Source organism: Crinia signifera, chromosome 6, assembly GCF_055691185.1.
Source record: "Crinia signifera chromosome 6, ASM5569118v1, whole genome shotgun sequence".
NCBI lineage: Eukaryota > Metazoa > Chordata > Amphibia > Anura > Myobatrachidae > Crinia > Crinia signifera.
Window position 1 is genome coordinate 85,651,119 of NC_139222.1, and position 16,024 is coordinate 85,667,142.

Here is a 16,024-nt window from a genome sequence, read left to right on the forward strand (position 1 = left end):
AAGGTATATAACAGCGGAACCACGGGGTCAACAACTTTCAGTGCAGTAGATAGTTCAATGGAAATGGTGCCTTCTCGCACAGCTGTATCAAGCACACAGTTAAGTAGATTGCTGAATTCAACGGTAGGATCTTTGTTTAGTGGCTCATAAACTCAACTGGCGTGAGATCTCAAGTTTATAGTCCACTAAATCCTGAACCACCATGGCACCGCCTTTGTCGGCGGGCCGTATAATTACTGTACATGAGAGTAGGAACCAAGGTCATGCAGTGCGTCAAACTCCTCCCTCGTGAGATTAGACTTAGAAACATTACATTTAGATTTAGGCATAACATGATGAGAAACATTATATTCAAGTGCCTGCATAAATGTTTTAATATTCACATTCATAGAAAGGGGTTCAAACACAGAACGTGGTTGCAATTTGGCAAGTTGTCTAGGAATATCGACATAAGACGTATCAACAGTATGACTAATATCACGATTGTCTTTTTTACTGAAGTGTTCTTTCAGTTTCAAGGATCTATTCAGCTTGTACTTTTCAATCTCCCACTGCATCGTATCAAAACGGGCAGTGGGGACGAAAGACAGACCCATACTTAACACACTGTGTTCTGCGTCAGTCAATATATGGGAGGAGAGGTTAAACACTAAGCTCTCAGAGGCGGTCTGCCCCGTCTTCCTCGTCCTTTTGTGTTGACCACCTCTCCTCGTCCTGTACCGCCTGCGTGCTGTGTTAGCTGGCGGGTGCGTACCCCTAAAGGGGGAATTGGCTGTTTGCCCCTTCGACGTGGCTTGGGTGCCCCATAAGAGTCGCTGGTAGTCTGTACCTCATAGGATGACTCAGAGGTTTCATTGTTAGGGCGACCCTGCTTATTGTGAAAGCGGCCACGGTAGCGGGACCCTGCTTGGTTACCTCCGCCCTGTATCCAGGCGTAGACTCGGTTCTGCTCGTAATTAGCATTCACTTTATCGAGCATATGCTTTTTGAATTGCACCAAGTCCCAAGTTTATCAAGCCAATCAACGGATGTATCAGTAATAAAGTCAGCCTTATGAGTGTCCTCAAATTTCTTAATGCGTTCTTTAACAAGATCCAACTCTCGCCCAGACTCTTCAATCACGAGCAAGATAAGATCGAGGCTACACTTGTTTAATACTGCAATCCATCTCTTGCAAAATGCCACGTTGAACCTCCCAATAGTGGGGACATTCCGAACCCGGAATCCCCTGGGTATGCGCTTATTCTTAAAATAGTCACTGAGAGTGAGTCCATGATACAAATAATCAATCTCCTTTTGTTTCATTTTGAGCCAATCTTTATATAGGGCATCAAGGGGTTTACTCACATCAGTGTCCTCATCCTGTGCTTGTCTGGAGAGGATCCCCTCGGCCTCAGACTCCGAGAATGACAAGATGTTCCCTTGCGTCAGCAGGGCCAGATTAATGCTGTCCACGTTTTCAATGTTCACATTACCGCCCTCAGCCATAGTGAACAGAACACCGACAGTGACAAAGATATGGAAATCCTGTGATAGATAAATACTTCAAGTATCCGGGGTGCTATTGCTCCTAACCCAGTCCAGTCTGCTTACTGTATAGGGTATAACATAGTCCAGAATGGAGCAGCACTTCTTCAACGGTAGTCAATCAATGGGGTGCCATCCAAAACCCAGCTGGGTTACCATAGACGTCCATACGGCGGCACTCACCCAAAAGAATCAAACACAGGCAGTGTTTTTCAACGTTTCGAACCTTTTAATGGCGGTTCTTCATCAGGATGTACAATTTACAACAGCAATAAAACAGTATTTATACATACCCTAGTGATCTCCACACCAATAGCGTCAGGCTCGAGTTTGGCGCCACTGAACCAGCTCCCCGCCTCTGCATGACGCACACAACGTGCGCATCACCGCGTCAGCATTGGAAGCCCGACAGTGCGCCCAACCCCGCCCCTGTTTCTATAGTGATCAACCAAACATCAGTCCTCGGCACCAATATCGAGTAAGTAGGGAGACCAATGGCGGTTAGCAGTGTCAGCGTACTCCATAACGTCATCCCGCCGAACACTGCTGCCGTCCCTGGTCCATCCCCACCGCATCAGGTTACCAGTGTTACTAATGTGAACATTTTGTGTAAGGGGCATTGTGTAAGAGGTACTGCCGGTGGCATATGTGTATAAGCAGGAGTACTTGTGGCATTACGCATAGCATAGTGTGTGGCATAAAGTGTGCTGCATATTCTGTAAGGGGAAATACGGTGTGTGGTATAATGTGTAACAGGCATTACTAGTAGGCATAATGTTTAAGTGGCATTACGGCGTGTGGCATAATGTGTAATGGGCATTATGGTGTTATTGGTACTGTTATGTGGCCACGCCCCTTCCCCATGAAGCCACACCCCTACCTTTTTTGCGAGCATTCTCCCTGTTTTCACTATGGTGGTGGTGGTTCACCAACTCCCTTTCTGGCACTGTGACACCAAAATGACTAGTTACAGCACTCGTGCTGTGTAATGTGAATATGTAATGTCCCCAACAACCCTGTGTATCAACAGCAGCGCCACACAGTGCCCCACTGCTGGATGCACCCACTCCTCCTCATGCCCGCTGCCCTCCTCTCTCCCCACTGCCCCGCCTCCTGCCCATACACTAACTATAAGTCCCCGGCCATCTCCGTATATCATCAGCAGTGCCACACATAGTGCCCTTCTCCAAGTCTCCATACAGTAAATACAGTGACTCCCCCAGTCAGTCCACAGCCATCCCTGTGTATTAGTGGCAGCCGCACAGTGCCTCGCTGCTGGATGTGGACCCTGCTCTCTCCCCACTGCTGGCCACTGCCCCGCCTCCACCTTCCCACAGAGTAAATATAAGTCCCCGGCACTCCCCGTAGGGGCGTCAGTCAGGCCACACCCCTACGCATTTCGTCAGAGACTTCGTCAGTCTCTGACAAAACGCGTAGGGGGTGGCCTAACTGACGCAAATGTTCGTGGAAGCGGAGGAGAGAGCTACAATCCCAGGAGCCGTGACGCGTGGTGAATCTGTCCCTGCACACATCCAGTGTGTAGCCGGGGAACCGTGAGTGCACCGAAAGGGTCTCTCTCCAGCCGCAGTGTGGATTATATTTTATGCCAGGTGGTTTTGAAATACACCGCTGATGAATGCTGTGGTACGCTTGATGTACTTTAAAGCCTTTTAAAATAAATTTAAATAAACCAGTTGATATTGCACTATATACTATATATATTTGTCTTTTACAGATATACAGTGCCAGATTAAAGGTTCCAGAGTGCCCATGTGCATGTAACAAAGGGTATACAACAGGCATGTAGTATCTAAGACTTGGCATGTGAAGGAGACTTTGGCTTTAGGCTGCCCAGCTGGCGCTGTGGCACAATGTACAGTACATAAAGTTAAGTGTTAAATAGGTGGAAAGCTCTGCATTTTTGTTTTCTGAAAGTCTATGTGTGATTATTAATCAGCTGCATTCCATTGAAATTACATTTTTAATAATATGGTGTGTGCATGGAACAATCATGGTTAAATATATATACACAAAAATAATTTTACTGACTTGTCACACCTATAATTTCTGAAAAAATAATTGTTCTCAAAATAAGAAGTCAGGAACAAACTTTAAATATGCAAATAACAGGTAAATGACACTGACACATTTAATTAAACAATATCAGAGGAAAATTATATTGATTAGTGTAGGATTTGGAATGCTGTTACGCAATAAGTGAAGGGTATACACTGTATATAAAAAAGCATCTTCTTTCAGTGCTTAGTATCTTGGAAGTCTTTACACTTGTATATTACAGAATCTTAAGAGAGGACATCATGTCAGCAAAGGGAGGACAGCAATGCAAGGACCGTGAGTATGCCTGAATATTTATATGAATAAATCTGCATAAAATAATTTTTTATATCCGCACAAAAAGCATAATGCAAACAAAAAAGAAATGAAATAATATTAAAACACTTTTAGGGCTTACACAATTTTAAAACACTACTCTAGGGCAGGGATGGGGAACCTTCGGCCCTCCAGCTGTTGTTGAACTACACATCCCAGCATGCCCTGCAACAGTTTTAGCATGACCAAATATCAAAGCTGTAGCGGGGCATGCTGGGATGTGTAGTTCAACAACACCTGGAGGGCCGAAGGTTCCCCATCCCTACTCTAGGGAGTAAATTTACTACAGCTTCTGAAAATGAAAAGAGGTGATGTTGCCCATAGCAACCAATCAACTTCTGTCTATAATTTTCTTGGATGCAATAATGAAATAATAGACAGAATCTGATTGGCTTCTATGGACATCATCACTTCTTTTCATTTTTAGAAGCTTTAGTAAATGTACTAGCTGACCAATTTATAGTAAACCTATTGCACGTAGAAGCCCAATATTACCAGGTTATTTAGGTAGAATATTGGAAAATATAATTCTTAATGTAATTAAACTCTCATGAAAGTCTGGGCATTATGGGTGTCATGGTTAGCATTACTGCTTCACAGCACTGAGGTCATGGGTTCGATTTAACTGTGTGGAGTTTGTATATTCTTGCGTGGGTTTCCTCCGGGTACTCCAGCTTCCTCCAACAATTCAAAAATATACTGGTAGGCTAAATTGGCTCATAACAAATTAACCCTAGCATTAATGTGGTAGGGAATATAGATTTTAAGCTCCACTGGGGCAGGTACTGATGTGAATGTTCAAATATTCTCGGTAAATCGTTGCGGAATGTGTATATGCTATATAAGCAACTGTTCATAATAATAATAATTAATATTATTATTATTATTATTATTATTATTATTATTGCAATGCACCTTCTATTTTAAAAATATCTTTAGTGATCACAGAGAAGTATGCATGGTGAGGTAGCAGAAAACAGATATGACGTTGAATTAAAAATAGGAAATTTTATTTTATGACAAATTATAGCAAGAAATTAAATATATTAGAATTTGAATACCATATTGTTAAATTATGCTCTGTTATAGTGTATTTTTGTTGTTTAATTATATGTCTAAATTGCTACTGGGCAAAGATTTAATTATTCTTTACCAGGCTGCTTTTAATGTTTGTACAGTTAACAATAACCCAAGTGTGTAGTCTTTGGCCATGATAATAAATATGACGGAAGAGAAGAATGAAGCAAGGAACGTATATTCTAAATTATTAAAACATATTAGGCATCATTTACTATGTATTCTGCAAAACATCTTTTTTATGGCAGTGTTTTGTGTTATCTATGCTCAATGGTAGCCTAATACAGTCCCCATGTATGAAAATTTTATTTCCTGTTTGCACTATTTCAAAACAAACAAATAAATAGGCAACTTATTTTAATAATTGTCCCTAGCATAAACCTTCTGAAGTGGCGGACAGTACTCCCCTGAAATTCTGTATGTGCAATTTATTGTGTATCTGACGGTCTTATGGTTAATATTATGGGTGCAATGAAATATTTAGCCAGTGACAACTATCAAATAAACTACTATCTTTAAAGAACTTCTACCAATCCATCTTTTGTTGAATCCTGCACCTGAATCACAATCAATCTGTAGCTCTGATGCAGGATTCATTACCTTTTCAAAGGTGAAATAGCTGCACATGGCAAACAGTATCCCTGTTCCCTTTTATCTTATTACAAGCTACCTGCCTATCAAAATGATGGAACATCATAATATCAGCACAGATGGCTTTGTGCGCCCAAATGGACTTGAATTGTTCCATCTGGTGTCATCTAGTGGCTGCCGGTGCACACAGCACTTGAATACCCCACACAGAGACGAGGAGCAATATTAGCCTTTTATTACAGTATATAGGATTATAATAAAGCTCCACAAAATTGTCCTGTGTTGCCTCTATGGTACATTGTTGTCACCCATTTAGCACCCGGAGCTCACAAGTGTAGGTCATACTCGTACATAAGACATGTGTTGCTAAAAAGTGGTTGTGATTTAAAGGAATGGGGCACGGTTTTGTGATATGGAACATGGTTAAGCTCCACCTCTATCGAGAACAATGTTCTCGATAGAGGTGGAAACACCAAAATGTTGAACGGAGGACTAAGTAGTATTTTTTCTTGGATGTATGACGTTCTATGAATGCCATCTTTTTCACACTGCGGCATGTTGGGTTTTCTGTACCCATGAGGGCACCAGTGCTTAATCACTTGTACTGGATTGGAGTGCCGACTCTTGTACTATATATATATATATATATATATATATATAGTACATACACCCATATACATTATTGTGTCTGACAATTTTGTCATGTACTGTCTAGATTTTAGAGTTGTGTCCCAGTTCTCATTCCACAGTGGATGTTATAATGTTTCCATTTTTTTTCAGCATGTGCTCCAGTGCAGCAATGCCCACCAAACCCATGCCAAGGTAAGAAGAAGGGACATCTCCGATACCAGGGGAACTTTTTCCTCCCATTTAATGTATAAAGTACACATAGGGTTTGTTGCAGATTTGTTCACAATCACAGATGCAAATTGGCTACAAAAAAAATTACACAATTGTTAGCTTATGTAAATTGACAACTAACTTAAGATATGATCCCATTGGGACGTTTGCCCAGGATCTTTGTCAGCACATGACACTGGCATTTTTGTCCTACTTATGTCTATGTTTTAAACCATTGTTGTGCCAGAAACATATTCATGGTTATGCATTAATTAAGTTTATCAATTGTAGTACACCAGAAATAATTCTGCTTGTCATGTATGGAAAAAAGGTTTGGCTTAAACACATACAAGCATATATTGCCCAGTACTAAAATGATCAACAATCAGTGTCAGCAGCATTCGCAAATGACGAATCAATTTGCAACTGTCTCTAATCCAACAACATTGCAGCTAAACACATGTATTGTATTTCCTTATTAGATCCCTGCCAAAGTCAAGGTGGATCTGGTTCACAAGGAGGATATAACGTGCAGGGTGGATATGGTGGACAAGGTGGATTTGTTTCGCAAGGCGGATACAACGTGCAAGGTGGACAAGGTGGATTTGTTTCACAAGGAGGATATGCCGGGCCAGGAGCAAACAGTGGAAAAGGAGGATTTGGTGGCCAAGGAGGATATGGTGGCCAAGGAGGATATGGTGGCCAAGGAGGTTATGGTGGCCAAGGAGGTTATGGTGGTGGTGGAAAATGAAGCCTGTAAAAAGTCACTCCAATTTAGTAAACAGGCACCAAAGCATTGTTATTTGAAAAAAAAAAAAGGTTAACTTTTAAACAATAAACTTCAAATTTGTCCTTGAGCGCTTTTGGACATATTTTTATCCAAATTATTATTATTATTATTATATTGGTTGTTCAGTGTACACAGTTTATACATGGTAATACAAAAAAGGAACCAGTTTGTTAAAGTTATAAATTTCATTCAAGTGATGACTGCATACCCCCAATTATCTTCAAAATCTCTAACTAGATGAATGTTTAAGCAAAATGTAATTTGTAATGATCACTCATGCTGCTGATACACGGTGCAATGCGCACCGTGAATTTTGGACTAGATCGCATTGCATCTAGTTCCAAATGGATGTGGTACTGTATGCTAAAGCTGCGTGAGTTTTGAACTATATATGATCTAGTTCAAAATGTACGTTTTTTACTTTGTGATGTAATGTGCATGGAAGTGCGCTTGACATCCATGGGAGCGTGCTTCACATCTCAAGCCCACAACGTATGGGCACCTTAACAGAGTGAAGATATTAGATAGTTTAGTCATTATTCATTCGGATCAGGACTAATCAAAATTATACTATTTCAGTGAATTTACAAAGTCTGGTATGCCAGATGATCACACTAATCACACGTTCACATTAATTTATTATGATCATTTGACCCTATCACTTATGATCTTTCTATATTCAAAGGAGGGAACAGTACTAATGCCATTCTCATCTTTAATTACTACAAAAGTGCATAAACCCCAGGATTTAGTCCTACGACAATTTTCATGTTTTAGTTTTGGTAAAATCCCACTGATATGGTTTAGTTATGCAATTCATTAAAATAGTCAAAATAAGAAAAAAATATTTAATCTGGTCACACATTTGTTCCCATATTAGTTTTTACACCATTAAAACGAATTAACAGTAATCTATTTCTTCCTCAGACTATAATTGGACAAAGGTTGCAGTGAGTAGTATGGTTAAAATTACAGACAAAACAGCACAAATATATGGCAGTTTAATACAGACAATCTAATGCTTACATACTGTAGCTGCTATGGGGTTTATGATGTGCTTTGCCAAAGAATGCTTACTCCTTATCAAAGTGACTATTAATAAGTTTTTTTTTTTCTGGTACTAGCATGAGTATCAGAAGCTAAAACAAGGGAGCTGTTTGAATCTCTAGAATCAGTTTAATTTTGAAAGAAAGACATTACATATGACTTAAACATAGGATCAAGTATTGTTGGTGAAATGTTGTAATTCAATTTAAAGATGTTACAAACCCTTGGGTCCTACTGAGATGATCAATTAACTCAATCTACAGTGCCAACATATTTAGCCAAATTTCTCACTTCCAAAAGAGTTCTGTAACTCCATGCATAGGCAAACAACATACCATGTACACTAAAGACAGATACAAACAATAAAGGAAATTACATAGACACGTAATAAGAAAATGCATAATTACATAACAAAATGCATAATTACATAACAAGACATGAGCAGAGAGAGTCCTGCAAATAACAGCTTATTTTCCGAACGGATAATAGGGATACACTAAGCAAGTGTGGGGAGTAGAGAAGTGGGGTGCAACATTTGGAGAGTTATGAGAAAGCATGGTAAACTTCAATGGAAACGAAAGTTTTTGGGGCATACTCTTCTTAAATGATTAAAATATTTGGTACTTGTGTAGTTTCACGGCGCCGTGCTACTTCCGGGTTCTACGCTCGCCACAAACTATGTTAAAAAAAAGTAACTTAACTCCATAGTTCATATCCCCACTATCCATGTTGGCATGGAGTTGATTTTAAATAGTGTGGGGAGCGTAGCGAGCCACCGAGCCCCGCAAGGGGACTCAGACGCACGGCGCCATACTGGCGCCGTGAAACTACACAAGTGCCAAATATTTGTACACGTGGATTTTCTTTTCTTTTTGTTTGTCAAGCATGACAATGCAATACCAATGGTTATGAGATGGTACTTTTGGTGGCTTCCTTAACAGGTACAATCAACAACATAGATTGTAAACTAAATACATTCACAATCATTATATTTTTTGTCAGATCTACAGTTTTCCTCCCATTTGCAACTTCCAAAGTAGCATTCTCAATATACACTTCCCAACATAGGTGCCGATTTATGTTTTTGCTGGTGGGTGTCCAAGCCAAAAATATAGGGGAGTGGCTTCATGGGAAATGGGCGTGGCCACAAAATAATACTGATTTATATTACGCAGTACAGTTGTCTCCAATATTCAAATTATGGCAACAGTGCCAAATACATAAATGCCCCCACAGTGCCAAATACATAAATGCCCCCACAGTGCCAAATACATAAATGCTCACACAGTACCTGTGCCAGCGACGAGGGAAGGGGAGTGCAGTGGGACACGGGCATGTGGGCCGCTGTTGAGCGGGTGGGTGCTCATCAATTTCCGTGGGTGCTTGGGCCCTCAAGCACCCACAGAATCGGCACCTATGCTTCCCAAAAAACAAAAAGGGAACACTTAAACAACACAATGTAACTCCAAGTCAATCACACTTCTTTGAAATCAAACTGTCAACTTAGGAAACAACACTGATTGTCAATCAATTTTGCATGCTGTTGTGCAAATTGAATAGACAATAGGTGGAAATTATAGGCAATTAGCAAGACACCCACAATAGAGGAGTTGTTCTGCAGGTGGTGACCAGAGGCCACTTCCCAGCTCCTATGCTTTCTGGCTGATGTTTGAATCACTTTTGAAAGCTTGCAGTGCTTTCTCTCTAGTGGTAGCATGAGACAGAGTCTACAACCCACACAAGTGGCTCAGGTAGTGCAGCTCATCCAGGATGGCACCTTAATGCGCATTGTGGCAAGAAGGTTTGTTGTGTCTGTCAGCATAGTGTCCAGAGCATGGAGGCGCTACCAGGAGACAGGCCAGTACATCAGGAGGGGGCCGTAGGAGGGCAACAACCCATCAGCAGGACCGCTACCTCTGCCTTTGTGCAAGGAGGAAAAGGAGGAGCACTGCCAGAGCCCTGCAAAATGACCTCCAGTAGGCTAAAAATTTGCATTTGTCTACTAAAACGGTCAGAAACAAACTCCATGAGGGTGTTATGAGGGCCTGACGTCCACAGGTGGGGGTTGTGCTTACAGCCCAACACCGTGCAGGACGTTTGGCATTTTCCAGAGAACACCAAGATTGGCAAATTCACCCCTGGCAGGGCGTGCTCTTCGCAGATGAAAGCAGGTTCACACTGCGTAATGGTGGGGGGTGGCATTTCTTTGGGGGCCACACAGCCCTCCATGTGCTCACCAGAGGTAGCCTGACTGCCATTAGGTACTGAGATGAGATCCTCAGATCCATATGCTGGTGCGGTTGGCCCTGGGTTCCTCCTAATGCAAGAAAATGCTAAACCTCATGTGGCTGGAGTGTGTCAGCAGTTCCTGCAAGAAAAAGGCATTGATGCTTCCCCAGACCCATTCCCCAGACCTGAATCCAGTTGAGCACATCTGGGACATAATTTCTCTCTCCATCCATTAACGCTGCGTTGCACAACAGACTGTCCAGGAGTTGGCAGATGCTTTAGTCCAGGTCTGGGAGGAGATCCCTCAGTAGACCATCTGCCACCTCATCAGGAGCATGCCCAGCCGTTGTAGGAAGGTCATAGAGGCACATGGAGGCCACACACACTACTGAGCCTCATTTTGACTTGTTTTAAGGACATTACATCAAAGTTGGATCAGCCTGTAGTGTGTTTTTCCACAAGGAGGCACTCTGAGTCGTTGCAAAAGTGAAAAAACAACCTCTAGTGTTTAATAGGTGGACAACGTTTCGGGGCTGCGCCCCTTTCTCAAGCCTAAACAAGTGAACATACATGTGTAAAAACAGTGTTTAAATAGATTTACTTACTAACTACGCCTCTTCCTCTCCCCCTCCATGGCGCGCTCGGCGTGCTGTCAGCGTCTCCCTGCTACATCTCCGCCCGTGTTCCCGGCGTGTGTGACGCCACAGGTCTGCGCAGCACTGTCACGTCGTGTTCAGCCATGTCCGGCGGTCAGGGCGTCTGGTTGCCAAGACAACCAGTGCTCTGCAACAAAAACGGAAACAAACACACAGAATCATTGGCACATCTAGCTAAACATTTCTATTAAAACATGCGCATATATATATAAAAATACAATATGTGTTCTATAAGTGCAGTCTTCAGACCCCGTTTAATCTTCGGGATTATAGTGATTAATCAATTACTTCGGGTGGTGAATAGTTAAAAAATGTGCCTTTTGTTTATATTGGCCGTGTCATATTAAAAATCTTGTGGGTTTCCATCCCGTGATCCTGGTGCCTATTGTGCTGGGATGGGTTCTGTGTATTAACCCTTATTATAAAATTCCCCATCTCTGGGTGCTGGCAATCCTACTCTATTTATTTCACAAAAAGAAATTATTATTTACGTGGCTCACGTTAACGTTAACCCACCCGTTATAACTTCCCCATGACTTTTTAATTACAAGGATGACCCATCTAGGGTCTATACGGGTATGTTTCTAATTACCCCCACTGTCATACCTGCCATAACAACTTCCATACTGATACTGTCCCCTTGCTACTTGCACTGTGGTTGGGCCTACTCCGTGGTGGGTCTGGCATACCGCAATTTTACAGGAAACAGCCTAGCCAGAGGGATTCATTCAATCCCCTCGGCTGTACCGTGTCCATCTTGTGGATCCACCTGGCATCCAACTGCAACAGGGCTTTACCCCTGTTGCCCCCTCGTGGTGTAACGGGCACTTGGTCTATGATTTTATGGCGCATAGACGTGCAGGACGTTTGGCATTTTCCAGAGAACACCAAGATTGGCAAATTCGCCCCTGGCAGGGCGTGCTCTTCACAGATGAAAGCAGGTTCACACTGAGTAATGGTGGGGGGTGGCATTTCTTTGGGGGCCACACAGCCCTCCATGTGCTCACCAGAGGTAGCCTGACTGCCATTAGGTACTGAGATGAGATCCTCAGATCCATATGCTGGTGCGGTTGGCCCTGGGTTCCTCCTAATGCAAGAAAATGCTAAACCTCATGTGGCTGGAGTGTGTCAGCAGTTCCTGCAAGACAAAGGCATTGATACTTCCCCAGACCCGTTCCCCAGACCTGAATCCAGTTGAGCACATCTGGGAAATAATGTCTCTCTCCATCCATTAACGCTGCGTTGCACAACAGACTGTCCAGGAGTTGGCAGATGCTTTAGTCCAGGTCTGGGAGGAGATCCCTCAGGAGACCATCTGCCACCTCATCAGGAGCATGCCCAGCCGTTGTAGGAAGGTCATAGAGGCACATGGAGGACACACACACACTACTGAGCCTCATTTTGACTTGTTTTAAGGACATTACATCAAAGTTGGATCAGCCTGTAGTGTGTTTTTCCACTTTAATTTTGAGTGTGACTCCAAATCCAGACCGCCTTGGTTTATATATATATATATATATATATATAGTACATCATAACTTACTCTCATTGTCACATCTACAAATGGCTGAACTTGTGGAAGGTCGTAAATTGCACTCATGGACATTATACTCTTCTGAGGGTTCTGTGAATGCCCAGTTCCTTTAGTAGCCTCAGTAAGGGGCAATTGAGTTTCTGTTGTGGCTATTTTAGAGGTGACAGCTCAAACAGAGCTAGAAGGTCATTCATGGGAAGGTTCACAATGCTGTTGGATACTTGATTTTGAATTCTGTGTAATTGAAGTAGCAGCATGTCTACTAGTAAAGGTGTTGGGACAAAAAAGGTGTGGGGAAGAGCGCATCTCTATGTCATAAATATGTGAGAGCAGCCCAACAATGTTCTCGGTCAAGGAACACCATCTAAGGTTACCACGTTCACTGTGGATGCTCGATTATTTCGGCACGTGGATTGATTTATCAACCTATTTCTGTGTTTTTAGACGGGTATCTATAACCGGTCATACAATCTCAGCCAACCTTCCTTAAAGACACAACAACATTATTACAGACATTGAGATCTAGAAGTGACCTACCTGCAGATTGTTTACTGTGTACAATTGACATACTGTATGTGGTCTTTATACCAGCATCCCCTACACAATGGGGCTGCAGGTAATTAGAAGACTACTTGATAATAAACCTCTTTATACATTTTTTCATCACATTATTGGAATTGGTTTTAACCAAAAATAATTTTATTATGATAGTAATTTTTATTTACAGGTTGCTGGAGTAGCGATGGGGTCGAACATGGCCACGTCGTTCGCCTATGGATTTATGTTCATGATTAAAAACTATATTTTCTTTTCAGAAAGATATACACCTATTTTTGTTATATTGATGATCTATTTTGGACAGGTAAGGAGGAGGAGTTGATTTCATTGATTGATAAACATAATGCCTCACCTATCCTGGTCAAACTAACTTTTCAAATTAGTGCTAGTACAGTTAATTATCTTGATGTAACAATAATTAAGAATGGGCAAAAGTTGGATACTACTCTCTTTTCCAAAACAACGGATAGGAATAATTTACTTTTATCCTCTAGTGCACATCCAAAAGTACTCAAGGATTCATTACCATACAGTCAATTTCTTTGTGTTCTTTGGATCACGAGTGAGAAAGAAGAAACTGATAGGCAACTACAGTAAACATAATGTACAATAAGTATATTGAACGGTGCTACTGTCATATCAATTTAGACAGAATGAAACAGAAGGCACTATCAATATCTAGGGACAAACTCCTGGCCACTAAGTCGACAGAGAACTCTGTTGAAGGTAATAAGAACACATTTACTTGGGTTAGTACTTATAATCATTTATCCCCCGCATTGGACAAAAAAGCAAAGCAATTGTGGCCCCTAAGCAATACAGATCATGAATTACATCTTGTGAAACACAAATTAAGACCTTGTTATCATAGAAATATGAATTTGAGGAATATATTGGTCAAGACCGATGTGACCAATTTGGGTAAACATTGTGACACCACATTTTTGGGGACTCCTAATTTGTTTCAAATGCTCTAATTGTGTAACTTGTGGGTTTTAACAGGTGGGTTCATCCTTCCATCATCCCTTTACGGGAATAGTCTACAATATCAGGTGTCATCTGACATGTACCACAAAATGTGTGGTTTATATCATCACGTGTCCCTGTTCCCTTCAATATGTCTTCAAAACCGAGCGGCAGTTTAAGAAACGAATGGTGCTTCATCGCTCTGCCATTCGGGCAGCATTACTGAAGGCAAACAGTGACCAGCCAGTTGCTAGGCATTTTTATCAATTTATCAGCAATCAAATACAGTATCTTTAGAATAAGATTTACATATATAGTATATGAAAGAAATATTTTTCTTTCATATACTATATATGTAAATCTTATTCTAAAGATAATTTCATTAAAAGTTACGTTTTAAACATAATTCATATTACTATGCAAGATATATTTCCTGTTAATCCCCCCGATAACCACTACAAGTGTCCCAAAAAAGAGCTTTCTGTTTCTCCTTTTAAATTGATGTATTCTTCTAGCTCAGGGAGCACCACCAAGCACCACTCAAATGACATTAGGTGTATTCACACCAACCTGTGAAATAAAAAAGGTACAGTAGTTTGGCTTTAGAAAAACACACCCCAATTTCTAGCTATACCCAGGAGGGACACATCCTGTGCGGCTCCAGCAACCAATATTCTCTCTGTATTAAAACCTGCAAGCTGATTTGAGATTTTTGGCACCCAGTACACAGATTACAGCCCCATGAGTAGGGACACTTCTATAGAGGAGATGTGTGCAGACTCCATCTGGGCCCCCTCCTCTCCCGACAGCAGTGCTGTAGATTATGGGCACTAGGTCACCAGGGGACCATAACTAAGTCCAAGAGGATATTGTGCATGTGCAAAAGGGCAAGCGGACCAATTTTCTGGTGTTTTCTGCAGTGCTGCTGTTGCCGACACGCAGTGGTGTAGCTAGGTGCAATGGTGCCCGGAGCTAAGGCATGTTTCACTAACATTATAGCACACACCGTAATGCCCATTGCACATTTTAGCGAACTCTGTAATACCCATTACACATAAAACCACATGCCGTAATGCCAATTACACATAAGGCAACACACGATACTCATTACATACTAAATAACAAACCGTAATGCCCATTACATACAATATGACAAACTGTAATGCCCATTACACATATAACACATAAGTGCCACTTACCTACATGCTCATTGCCATGGGCTTCATGCTCGATGCCAAGAGGCTAATTGCTCAATGCCAAGGGAGACTGAAATTGCTCTTGCCAAGGGGGGCTAAAATTCCTTGTTGCCAACGGGGATTAAATAGCTCATTGCCAAGGGGACTCTAGCTCCCCCCCCCCCACTCTCTGCTGTGATCAGCTGAGCCTGTCAGTCGCTATTTTCAATTTAGTCTCCCGCTGGACCGCTAGCCAATAGGTGCTCGCAGTCCAGCAGCCACCAATGCTGCTTTTGATTGGCTGCTGCACCGCAAGCGCCTATTGGCTAGCAGTCCAGCGGGAGGCTTGAATTGAAAATAGCGACGGACAGTGGACACTCAGCCGGGCACAGCGGGGAGCGGGTGGGGGAGCGAGCAAGGGAGCAGGCGAGCAGGCCGGGGGGGCCAGTGGCACAGTTTGCGGTGCTCGGCTCTGGCGCTCTGTGATATTTCGGCGCCCGGAGCTCATGCTCCACCAGCTATGCCCCTGCTAACATGGGACTTCAGGAAGAAAGTGTAGACAAAATGGGCACAGGGCATGTGGTTTGGGTCCCCATTGATCTCACGGGTTGTGTGCACCGTAGACTCTGCAACAATTATAAAT

General features: G+C 42.2%; 1 protein-coding gene across 1 annotated transcript; it reads left to right on the top strand.

The window, feature by feature from the left end:
* Positions 1-3,835: 3,835 nt before the first annotated feature.
* LOC146007004 (uncharacterized) lies at positions 3,836-7,192 on the top strand. Its single transcript, XM_083145410.1, has 3 exons — positions 3,836-3,879; positions 6,367-6,408; positions 6,909-7,192. Exons 1-3 carry the CDS (start codon positions 3,846-3,848, stop codon positions 7,175-7,177), a joined length of 345 nt encoding a protein of 114 aa, XP_083001536.1. The 5' UTR covers positions 3,836-3,845; the 3' UTR covers positions 7,178-7,192.
* The last annotated feature ends 8,832 nt before the right edge of the window (positions 7,193-16,024 follow it).